The sequence below is a fragment of the Mrakia frigida genome (assembly GCF_051309035.1).
Source record: "Mrakia frigida strain ATCC 22029 unplaced genomic scaffold BDY24scaffold_51, whole genome shotgun sequence".
Classification (NCBI taxonomy): Eukaryota; Fungi; Basidiomycota; class Tremellomycetes; order Cystofilobasidiales; family Mrakiaceae; genus Mrakia; species Mrakia frigida.
Window position 1 is genome coordinate 42,085 of NW_027481230.1, and position 10,137 is coordinate 52,221.

At 53.3% G+C, this 10,137-nt stretch overlaps 4 protein-coding genes across 4 annotated transcripts in view; 1 reads left to right on the forward strand and 3 right to left on the reverse strand.

Moving 5' to 3' along the window:
- Positions 1 to 343: 343 nt before the first annotated feature.
- BDY24DRAFT_334218 (mitochondrial carrier domain-containing protein) lies at positions 344 to 1,066 on the reverse strand (the record flags this gene model as incomplete). The annotated part of the gene is made up of 4 exons (XM_076637159.1): positions 344 to 401; positions 487 to 575; positions 674 to 712; positions 929 to 1,066. Coding segments are annotated over 4 exons (324 nt in total), but the record flags the coding sequence as incomplete, so codon positions are not given.
- On the reverse strand, positions 1,064 to 3,564 carry BDY24DRAFT_404297 (uncharacterized protein). Its single transcript, XM_076642486.1, has 8 exons — positions 3,125 to 3,564; positions 2,764 to 2,954; positions 2,535 to 2,686; positions 2,366 to 2,457; positions 1,955 to 2,272; positions 1,719 to 1,873; positions 1,558 to 1,638; positions 1,064 to 1,470 (listed from the first exon to the last, which is right to left on the reverse strand). Exons 1-8 carry the CDS (start codon positions 3,539 to 3,541, stop codon positions 1,176 to 1,178), a joined length of 1,701 nt encoding a protein of 566 aa, XP_076492289.1. The 5' UTR covers positions 3,542 to 3,564; the 3' UTR covers positions 1,064 to 1,175.
- POP5 (RNA-binding protein POP5) lies at positions 3,561 to 5,472 on the forward strand. The gene is made up of 4 exons (XM_076642487.1): positions 3,561 to 4,042; positions 4,123 to 4,582; positions 4,717 to 4,854; positions 4,958 to 5,472. The coding sequence occupies exons 1-4, from the start codon at positions 4,028 to 4,030 to the stop codon at positions 5,230 to 5,232; spliced, it is 888 nt and encodes a 295-aa protein (XP_076492290.1). The 5' UTR covers positions 3,561 to 4,027; the 3' UTR covers positions 5,233 to 5,472.
- Positions 5,473 to 5,906: 434 nt separating this feature from the next.
- BDY24DRAFT_367278 (uncharacterized protein) overlaps positions 5,907 to 10,137 on the reverse strand; it is a 4,623-nt gene continuing 392 nt past the window's right edge. The window contains exons 4-24 of the mRNA XM_076637973.1: positions 10,010 to 10,111; positions 9,604 to 9,921; positions 9,436 to 9,506; positions 9,305 to 9,369; positions 9,039 to 9,178; positions 8,850 to 8,921; positions 8,652 to 8,774; positions 8,558 to 8,573; positions 8,396 to 8,472; positions 8,301 to 8,306; positions 8,152 to 8,228; positions 8,045 to 8,082; positions 7,888 to 7,970; positions 7,612 to 7,793; positions 7,454 to 7,536; positions 7,277 to 7,380; positions 7,187 to 7,203; positions 7,048 to 7,115; positions 6,260 to 6,965; positions 6,072 to 6,177; positions 5,907 to 5,993 (exon numbers count right to left, since the gene is read on the reverse strand). Of these exons, the coding sequence (XP_076492291.1) occupies positions 5,974 to 5,993; positions 6,072 to 6,177; positions 6,260 to 6,965; positions 7,048 to 7,115; positions 7,187 to 7,203; positions 7,277 to 7,380; positions 7,454 to 7,536; positions 7,612 to 7,793; positions 7,888 to 7,970; positions 8,045 to 8,082; positions 8,152 to 8,228; positions 8,301 to 8,306; positions 8,396 to 8,472; positions 8,558 to 8,573; positions 8,652 to 8,774; positions 8,850 to 8,921; positions 9,039 to 9,178; positions 9,305 to 9,369; positions 9,436 to 9,506; positions 9,604 to 9,921; positions 10,010 to 10,111 (2,474 nt within the window). The 3' untranslated portion in view covers positions 5,907 to 5,973. The remainder of the gene's footprint in view (positions 5,994 to 6,071; positions 6,178 to 6,259; positions 6,966 to 7,047; positions 7,116 to 7,186; positions 7,204 to 7,276; positions 7,381 to 7,453; positions 7,537 to 7,611; positions 7,794 to 7,887; positions 7,971 to 8,044; positions 8,083 to 8,151; positions 8,229 to 8,300; positions 8,307 to 8,395; positions 8,473 to 8,557; positions 8,574 to 8,651; positions 8,775 to 8,849; positions 8,922 to 9,038; positions 9,179 to 9,304; positions 9,370 to 9,435; positions 9,507 to 9,603; positions 9,922 to 10,009; positions 10,112 to 10,137) is intronic.

Consider the following 10,137-nt stretch of genomic DNA (forward strand, 5'->3'; position numbering starts at 1 on the left):
ACCGAAAAGAAAGAGAGACCGAAGCAGCGCAAAACAAAAGAAAGGAAAGGAAAAACGAGGGTGAGACCCAATCCCCGTTTCCTGAACCTCCTCCGTCGCAAGCAAACTCCAGCTCTCCTCCTTCCAAGAAAACCTAAACGAACGAGAAGAGAAGAAAGGATCGAGGGAAAGAGAACTAGACACGCGATTATGAACACCGAGAAGACTACTGCCGAGTGAAGGGAAAAGACCAAAAGGGGAGGGGAGGGAGAGGGTACGAGAAAGAAGAGAGAGAAAACAACGACCACCACCGACGAATCTAAGAAAGAAAACAAAGGGGAAGGGTAGTTTACGCTCCTCCAGAGTAGACCTTTCCGAAGGCAAGCTCCTGCATCTTGTCGTAGAGGGAGAGGACTCCGGCTCTGTGAGAAGAAGAAAGGAGAAGAAAACGAGACGGTCAGCGAAGTGAGACGACTCAGACTCGAGAGGCGCGTCGAGGGCACTTACCCGGCGACTCCTCGAAGGATGTTGGCTCCAGCTCCCTTGAAGAGAGACTTGAATCCCTCCTGTTGGAGAATCTGAGCACCTGCATCAAACTGAAAATAGACGAAGAATAACGACGAGAAAAAAATAGTCGGTCTTCTGGATTCTTGAACTTCGAAACTCGTAGTTTCGTTCTGTTTTCGCTACCTACCATGGACTTGTAGTGGACCTTGGCACCCGAGGTCATCATCTGTTAGGAAGAAGAAAAAAAGGAAGAAGAAGGTATCAGTAGCTGATTCGAATGAAGGAGGAGAGGGGAGGCGAGGCGAGAGACGGGAGGGCTGCTGGTCGCCGTCTCGAGTCTCTTCCTGTCTCCAACGAACGACCTTCGAAAAGGATCGCAAGATGAAAGAGCTGGAAGAGAGCGAGAGTGGGAGTGGGGAAGAGGAGAGAAATTAAAACCTACCATTCGTCGTCGGATAGTATCGAGAGGGTAAGAAGCGAGACCAGCACCAGTGGTGACGGCCCATCCGAGAGCGAAAGAGGCGAAGAAGTTACCCTCGAGGGCACCGACAAGAACGATTCGCCGCCTTGCTTCGATTATGCAAGAGAGGGATAAAACTACATATGAATCGCGAAAGATCTAATAGCTACAGACCGAAAACCCATAAACCCAAACGTGAACTAGAAACGAACGAGCGAAACCCTCAGCGCTAGCAGATCTCCCCGATTTTCCTCACCCTCCCTCCAACCATCACCATCCCTGCTCCAAGCTTCTGTTCCTCGACAACCTCCTCTCCACACCCAGCCGAGTATGGAACGAAGCCAAGACCCTCTCCTCGAGGCTCCTCCCTCCCATCGTCCGACTCTCCCAGAAGCTCGTCGAGCGATCCTCCTCGCCTCCTCTCAGTGATGAACTCTCCCAGGAGCTCTCGTCCTCCGTTACGCATGAGAGCGATGGCGTCCTCTTCGAGCTTCTCGAACTTCTCGTCGCACATGCAGTAGGCACTGAAGAGGAGGAGAAGGAGAGAAGGGGAGTCAGCGAACGGAATGGCGAGTGAGGAAACAGACGCGTCGAAAACGAGATCGACTCACCTGCCATCAGCTTTCAAGTTGGGAGAGATTTCCTCGCTGCCGTAGTTGGGAAGACTTAAGGCTGAGAGGGTACAGGCACAGCTGAAAGATCAAAATGTCGGTGAGAGAAGGTCAGCGATAGACTAGAGGAGACGAGAGATCGAACAGAGGACGCGACGAACGAGGCGAGGTAGACGGGTTGACGGAAGAGAGTAGCAATCTTGACGGTCGCATCCGTAGCTTCGTTGAAGACAACCTCAACGACGAGCTCGGAGGAGAATTTGAAGGGTGATAGAGTTCCAGGAATCGTCGTGGGTCGGATTTGACGATCCGTCGGCTGAGTCGGACGTCGAATGAGAACGAAAGAAAGGAGATGAGCACAGCGAAAGGAGTTCTGGAACGCGAAAAGCAGACTCACCAATCTCCCAAACTTGTTCCACTTCCACATCTCTCCCTCCTTGAGTCCTCCCTTCCTCCCGACCTTGCTTCCTTCGAAGAGGACGGCTCCCTTCTTTCTCGCCTTCTCGGCAAACCCAGTCTCAGCGTACCCGTCCTTCTCTCCCTCTCGAACGATCCATCTCCTAGGTCCTTTGACTTCGGAAGTGAGGGTAGGGTTTTTCGGAGAGGTGATCTTGGTGGTTTGCTGCAGGTAGACGTTAACGGCGAAGATCGTGAGGGTGGGAGGAGGGGAGGCGAAAGTGATGGCGCTGGTGAGACCTCCTCCAACGAGGAACTCCTATTGAGAGAGGGAGAGAAAGTTTTAAACGTGAGGGTCAAATTCGAGGCACAAAATGCGAGAAGGGAGAGAGCGGAGTGTCGTTGAACGCACATTCGAAGAAAGTTCGAAGGCGAAAGGACCGAAGTGATCTGAGAAAGATTGTTGGTTGACGTGAAGGATGGTCGTCTCTCGATCTGGCTTGCCTGTGGTGTTGAATATGAGCGAATATAGGTCAGAGGCGTGATGAGACGAAGAGAGAGAAAAAAAAGAGAGGACGAACAAGCGGTCATGACGGGTTTCGTCTCGGAGAGATCGCCTCGAAGGTAGCTTCCGGATCCCAACACCGTCGCGGTGAGGGCATACTTGGTGAACCCAGACGAGGTAAGATCCCAAACGGGACTCGACGACGGAATGGTTATGCAAAACTCCCAGCTACACAAAAAGAAGAAGAGTGCGTCGACGCGTCAGAAAGGCGACGCTCCGAAGATCTGAAAACAAAGACGACGAACGTGTTGACCCCCTTCTCCAACCAGAGTCCTTTCTCGCCTCCTCCCACGAGCAGTGACTTCCTGAGGAAGGTATCATCCTCCCAATGAGTGTCGGGAAAAACGAGCCTATGTCTTCCCACGAGCTCAAGTTGAATCCCCTTGACGAACCTCCGTTGAGGTGAGACGACGTTAACGAATCCTGAGAGGTTTCCCTGGAAAACCAAAGCACAATTGGACACACGGTCAGTCAGATATGCGTGCGAAGGCGAGGAAAGTTGGGAAAGAAGGAGGAGAGAGGGCGCATGGTGCCTCAGCCGAAACGGGTGAGGTGATGCCTTCGTTTCCCCGTCAAATCGTTCCAAAACTGAGGAGAAAAACTCACATCTTTTCCATCCTCCTCTGATCCCTGGATTCCATAGTCTCGAGGAGTCAATCCGAACTCGTCCACCTTCGGAGGAGTGATGAAGACGACGGGTTCCGAGAGGACGACGTGGATTGAGGGTTTGGTGAGCGAAAGGGACAAGGCTGCAGAGATGAGATGAGGGAGGTGACGGGATCCTTTTCTGGGCTCGCCTGATTTGGTAGGTAGGACGTCTTCGAGAGGGTAAGCTGCGACCATGGCGTCGGAAGGGGAGGTCGAGGGAGAGGGAGGAAGAGAGGGAACAGAGGGGAGGAAAGGAGATCGACTCGCAGCGTTCGTCACAACGGGAGGCGAGTAGTCAGGAGGAGGAGGAAGGTGAGCCGTAGATGCTGAGGTGAAGAAGGAGGACGAGGAGGAGGAGGAAGAAGAGGAAGCCATGATAGCGAGATGATGTGGTTGAGGAGGAAACGACGAAAGGTCGAACGAAGGAGGGAAGAGGAGGAGTCAGTTCGCGAGAGAGGGCCGAAGGAGGGGCAACACACGTGGAACAAGAAAGAACGACGGGGAAGAAAGTTTTTGCTTGAGACGCCGACTATTTCGGTCAGCCTCTGTCCTCGCTAAACAGCACTGCACTGCGTTTAGAGACGCGAAGGGAGCCGTCGGTATGCGTCGAGGGCTGAACACGAAGTCTCCTTGCGAACGCGTCGCGCTGGTCTTCCTTCTTTTTTTGAGCATTCTGGTCAAATTTATACAAAGACTCCAGCGAGGAGATCTGCCTAAGCTTATCTGCATCGATACCTGCGAAGAATCTTTCCTGACGACGAAACATACCTTGACGACGAGGTTTCGAGGTCGAGCTCAACGTTTCGACGACTCCAGTTCCCTTCGTCCCTCACCTTCCTCCTTCGCCCTTCTTCTTCCAGCATGGTCAGATTCAAGGTGAGTTATCCCTCGATAATCAGTCTAATCACCCCTTGCTCGAAACTAACCTCTTCTTCTTGCTTCTTCTTCGCTCCCAGAATCGATGGTTCCTCGTCGAGTTCCTCTTCCCTTCCTCCCAACCCGTCCCCTCTCGCTCTTCCACCCCTTCCTCGTCCGACTCCCCCGCCATCCCTCTCAGCACAGCACCAGAATCCTCCTATCTCCCGCCTCCACCCTCCAAAAAGAAGAAGAAGTCCAAGGAGCGACCGTCATCAACATCAGGAGCAGGTCCTTCTTCCTCCTCCAAACCTCCCTCCCCTTCCTCCTCAGACGACGACGACGATGGATCCTCAGAAGACTCGGACGAGGATCCCAACGATTCGGAACCCCATTGGCCTATACTCGGTCCTCTCCCACTCCTACTCCCTCCTCCTCCGAACCCTATCTCGGGCAAGCAGAAGAAACTCGACGAGAGGTCGATCTACCACGCCCTCAAGTCGTCCGTCGTTCAGGCTTTTGGAGACGACGGTTGGGGACGAGTCGGAGGAAACACTAGTGGTGAGCTTATCTCTTTCGTGTGCTGCTCAGCTAGGCAGGAGTTAGGGCATCAAGGAGGCAAAGAATCGGAGGAGGAATGAAGGAGCGAAGCTGACCTCGAAATCCCTTCCCTCGCTCTCCCTTTCTTCTCTCAGTGAAATATTACTCGTCCAACACCTCTCTTTGCATCATTCGAACATCACGAGATCACCATCGAACCGTATGGGCCGCTCTGTCTATGTTGGGAGCTGTCAACGGCGAGAAGGTCGTCGCGAGAGTCGTTCACTGTTCTGGTGAGCTTTGACTTTCCTTCCCTCCTTTCCCTTCCGCCTCCAATCTCTTCTGCATCTGCAAATCGTCTCTGACCACCGTTTCAATCACGCCTCTACTATTCAGGTACCATCAAGAAGATTCAGCTCGCAACCATCACCTACAACCGAACCATCGTTTCGACCATCCTCGACTCTCTTTCCTCCGTGCCCGCGCCGAGGAGCGGTACCTCGACACCTACCGCCTCGAAGGGACCAGCTGGCAGCAAAAAGAGACCTCTGGACGACACGGATGGAGATGGGGATGGAGAGGCGGTGAAGCTTGTGACTCCTGAAGGAGAGGGAGGGTGGAAAGGTTGGGAGGAGAGGGAGAAGAAGGTCGTTGAGGGTTTGACGGATTGAGCTTTATCTCATGGTCAGTGTGCCATCTGCCTCTGTTCATCGGCTTGAAAGGAGCTCGAAAGGCCCTGCTGGGCGATCGCCTCGAGTAACGGTGAGGGAAGGATGAGGCTGGCTCCCGCGAGCTTTGGTTCGAAAGGTGAGCTCGCGACTACAGCCTCGCCCTCTCGTTTCAGCACTCCCCAGTCCTCTCACTCCGTCCTTCAACCTCATCGATCGTCCCACGACTCTCCTAAAACACCCATCGACTTCGTTCCCGAGGCTACTTCTACCAAATTCAAGAAGAGCTCAACTCGACCAGGAGGAAATTCAGACATGGACGCGTTGGCGAAGGAGCTGGAGAAAACCGGGACGGTCTCGGTGCACGAGCCCGAAGATGACTTTGCAGGCGAGGGCGGAAAAAGCAGAACAAGTGGATGGTCGTGGTCAAAATAGATGCGTCGGTTTGTGAGAAGGGTGATGGGTGCCAGGGTTTGCTGGGTCTCAAGGTTCCTTTTCTTTCTTACGGTCTCGTTCTTTCCTTTGGGGTTCATTCCTCTCACGATTTTGCCCTTTGGCTGTGTTACATTTTACGTTGTCAGTCTCAGATTCCATCTTCCTGAAGCAGACCAGCCCCGAAAGCGAGAGAGAGGGGTGAGGCCGGTGAGGATCGACGCGTCTCTCGACTCGAGCAGGAGAATGAAGCTGCATCAGATCGTTCTTCGTATGACGTCGTTTATCGTTATTGTGCGAAATAGAGGAGACCTAGTCTTCGAGCGCAAACTCTGAGAGGTCGAGAACGTAGGAGCAGAATGTCAGTACGCGTCGGCCACGAGAAGGAGAGACGGAACGAGAAGACTCACCGCTGTTGTTTTCCGATTTACTCGTCCCCAGCCTCGAGACCATTCCCATCATCTTCTCCATCATATCCGTCATTGTTTCGAGCTTCTTCTCCATATCCTTGACCCGCTGAGAGAGCGAAAATGAAAGGAGAAGGATCAGCTCAAGGTTCGAACGGACCCGACGAGAAACAGAAACCGGAGAGACTCACGTCCTCCAGCACCCCTGTTCCCAAAATCTTGTCACCTCCTACTACCTCCCGATGCTCAACAACATCGCTCGCATCTCCAATCTTCCTCGACGTCGAGATCCCGGAAGGCTGAGACTTCTTCCCTCCCTCGTCCTTATCCCAATCGCTCGGCGTCCTTCCTTCGGGAATCGGAGAAGGAATGTGAGGTTGATGAGTAGTAGTGACGGAAGCGGTTCTCCTATGACCACCGAACGGCTCCTGGTTCGTCGTCGACATCGACATCGCTCTCCTTCCGAAGTGACCCATCGAAAAGCTCGAGCTCATCGGCGACCTCGTCTGACTTCCTCCTCCGACTCCAGAAGCGTTACCGACGTTTGAAGATCCGGGTGTGATGAAGAGCCGAGCGAGAGGAGAGGGAGCGACTCGATTCATGCCGTCCATCGAGGTTCGTCGTTTGCGAGGAGAGGGGATTTCGAGGGAGGAGGCGAAGGAGGTCGAGGAAGGGAAGGCGACCTTCCTGGCAGGAGTAGGTGGATCTCCAGTTGGTGGGTTGGAAGATGGCGGTGGAGAAGAAGGAGGTTGAGCATCAGGCGAAGAAGGGGTAAGAGCCTCGGGGGAAGACGAGACGGCGTGAGGATCCAGAGAAGGCGACGCGTCGGCTGGGACTCCTTCGGGAACGCGTTGAACCGCCGACGGCTCCCATCCTTCGTCGTCCGACTGGTCGTCCCTAAGGAGAGCGAGCAATAAGAGAGGAGGGAAGGTCAGGCCTCCGTCGAAGGAGTTTGAAAAGGGGAAGGGGAAGGACGAACCATCCTTGCCGTCCGCCGACCTCGTCTTCGATCTCGAAAACCTGCTCGATCTCCGACGAAGTTCCAACCTGAAAAAAACGAAGGTCGACAGCCAGTCAGAAGACTGCTAAAGCGAGCTCTGAGTCGTGAAAATACTCACCAGACCGTCGACGAAAGCTGAGATGAGAAAGACGGAGGAGAAAGGTCAGCTTCGGTCGTCGGCTAGCGCGTCGAGCGAAGCACAACTCACGGATATGCTGGAACGCTCGAGGCAAAGTCTCGATGAAGTTCTCCAACTTGTTACTCAGTCCGTCCCAGAACGAGGATCTCTGGAAGACTTGTCGTTCGTAGACGCTGAGCGAAGAGTGAACGAGGTGGAGAATCGATCAGCTCGGGCTGAACGGCGAGCTACAAGTAGTGAACTCACGAAATAGCCAACAAGATAGGGAAAGCTGATATCCGAATAAGCGTCACGTTAACCTTGTGGAACCAACGTGGCGAAAGGAAGAACTGGGGAGGAGGACGCGTCGATCAGCCTTTCTCGTTCGAGAAGCAGAGGAACATAAAGAGAGCGATCAAACTTACTTTCATAGGAAACATGAGCAGAACAGCAATGATGTTGAAAGGAGCCTGGTAGCTCGAAACAGCGTCCGATTTCACTCCTTCGATCGTCGAAACGGCCTTCCTGAACATCGATTCGGCAGCAGCATCCTGACTGATATCGGCGAATGTCTTGGAAAGGATGGCGACCAAGACGGTCAAAATGACTTTTGAGTAAGAAGAGAAGAGAGGAGGGGATGGAGGAGGAGGAGCGGGTCAGAGCGACGAAAATGGACGGAGGACGGAAGAAAGAAGACGAACGGGTGTTGCTGAGGCAGGCGTAGACGACCATGAGGATGGGACCGAAGAGAGGATGAATCTCCCCCGAGTTGGCGAATCCGGAGCTGTAAGGACGGACGAAGGAAGGCGTCAATCGAGGTGGTGGAGGTCGAGCTTCGTTGCAATTTGAGAAACTCACGCATCGAGACCAAACCAGATATCGAGCATCCACCAAGACTAAAGCAAGAATCGGATAGGTTCAGCGAGTGAATCTCGAACAGCCAAGATCGAATGGAGATGGCTCACAATCTCGGAGACGGCGTAGGCCTTCTCGGCGAGGGTGTAAAGAGCGTAGAGGAATCCGAGGAAGCAGAAGACGGCGACTGAAGAAGGGAAAGGAAGATACATCAGCTCCCGAGATACTCAAGAGGCTGGCACAGAGGGCGCGGACTCACTGAACACTATGAGAAAAAAGGAAGAACGAAACGCGTCGAGAAAGTCAGCCGGTCTCCTTCGATCTCTTCTTCAAAAGGTTTTTCGATGGACTCACTCAGCAGAGAGAATTCTACCAGCATCGACCTGAGAGCAAGGATCATCAGGTTATCGGAAAGAGTGACGAAGGCGAGTCTGTTCAAAGCAAGGAAGTAGCGATCAGCTCGACATCTCTTCTCTTCGTTCCAAACGTCCGAGCCAGAGAGTATCCAAAACGCACCGAGGAAACATGAGGCCTATTTCGAAATCGCAAGGATCGAAATGAAGTCAGAAACAAAAGGTCGAAGGCAAAGAGGGAGAAGTGATCAACTCACAGGCTCCGACAGCGAGGATATCGTTTCCCAAGACGGCAGACCACTCGTGATAGGTGAAGGCAAGACCGTACGTCCTAAACGAGAGGTACGATAGGTAGATGATGACGAAGGCGAGATCGAAACCTGGAGAGAGACGAAAGAACGAGGACGAGGGTCAGCTCGATTTGAACGGGAGGAGATGAGGTCCGTGGGACTCACCGTTCCAAAGATTTGCCGAGTAGAGCTTGATACCATGCTCCTGCATCGCAGCGAACTTGTCGAGGGTGAATCCTGCGTGAGAAAGGGAAAGGAAGAGATCAGACTACAGCTCGAGACGTTCGACGCGACGATCCGTCCTTCCAGTGCGAGCTCAAAGAGGAAGAACAAAGTACGATACCTGAAACTCACCAGCAGCATAAATGATGAAACCCCACTCTCCGAGGTTGATTCGATCTCTCTCCGAGACTTCCAAAGCGATAACGAAGAGGACGAAGAGGATCAAGAAGTTGCAGTATTCGAGCATCGCACGGATTCGAGGAACTTTGAGGCTGTAGGGACGTCAAACAGAGAATGGGAGAAGACGTCAGAAAACATAGTCCACACTTCTCGGGTCTGAAAGAGGACATTTGGTAGAACAAAAGGAGGGGAAGAGAATGAGAAGCGGGAGGACGAACCGGTAATGATCGAGCGTAGGAGCGAGATGAGGGTTGTAAATCGAGATCGGCTTCCTCTTGTAGTTCTGATTAGAGAAGTCAAAGTTTCAGTCAAGCTCGAGCTAGAAGCCGGGAGGCGAGAAAGCACTCACGTCGGCGATGATCGCGTGAGAGTTGGAAGCTGCCTGGTAGACGACTCGTCCGCTCCAAACTCCCTCGATCACTGTTACAGGCAAGGATAAGGTGGCTTTAGCGATCAAGCAGGAGGAGTAGACGATCAAGCTCAGCTGAGGACGAAAGAGAACGAGGGAAGGACGAACCTTTCTGACACGAGGGACTCTTGATGAACCGCTTGCTCTTGGACAGGATCGCCATCTCGAGCGCATTCCCAACAGCCTGAACTTCCTCCTCTCCTTCCTCCTCCAACTTTCTACGCACATCCTCTCCACAGCCCTTGTAGAGGTCCCACGGTGTCAGAAGAACCGTCGCGAGCTCGACCGTCCTTTCGCTCCAAGCTCTGAAGAGACGGATCGCCAGTAGCTCGCAGAGGGCTGCTCTGCTTGTCGAGAGGGTGGAGAGGGAAAGGGAGGTGTTGGCCAGACGAATGAACTCGACCCGGTTGAGGAGAAGGCAGAAGACTGGGGGTAGAAGCAGGTAGGAGACGAGGGTAAGCAACGAGAACTGCGAAGGGGCTCTTGGACCACCTCGTTTTGATTCGAAGCTCACCCGTTGCATGGTTGGTGTAAGCAGCGTACTTCTCGGTGAGGGGTCGTACGACGGTGTAGGTAGTGTCGGGAGCAAGGAGCTGTTCGAAGCTGAGAGGAGTGTCTGGTAGAAAGAGAAGGAAAAAGGGA

Coding starts and splice junctions, on each gene's coding strand:
- BDY24DRAFT_404297 (XM_076642486.1), bottom strand. CDS start 3,541: ATGGCTTCCTCTTCTTCCTCCTCCTCCTCGTCCTCCTTCTTCACCTCA. Junction 2,273..2,365: donor CCTTCGAACTTTCTTCGAAT/GTGCGTTCAACG, acceptor CTCTCTCAATAG/GAGTTCCTCGTTGGAGGAGG. Junction 1,471..1,557: donor AACTTGAAAGCTGATGGCAG/GTGAGTCGATCT, acceptor CCTCCTCTTCAG/TGCCTACTGCATGTGCGACG.
- POP5 (XM_076642487.1), top strand. Junction 4,583..4,716: donor AGTCGGAGGAAACACTAGTG/GTGAGCTTATCT, acceptor TTCTTCTCTCAG/TGAAATATTACTCGTCCAAC. Junction 4,855..4,957: donor GAGAGTCGTTCACTGTTCTG/GTGAGCTTTGAC, acceptor TCTACTATTCAG/GTACCATCAAGAAGATTCAG.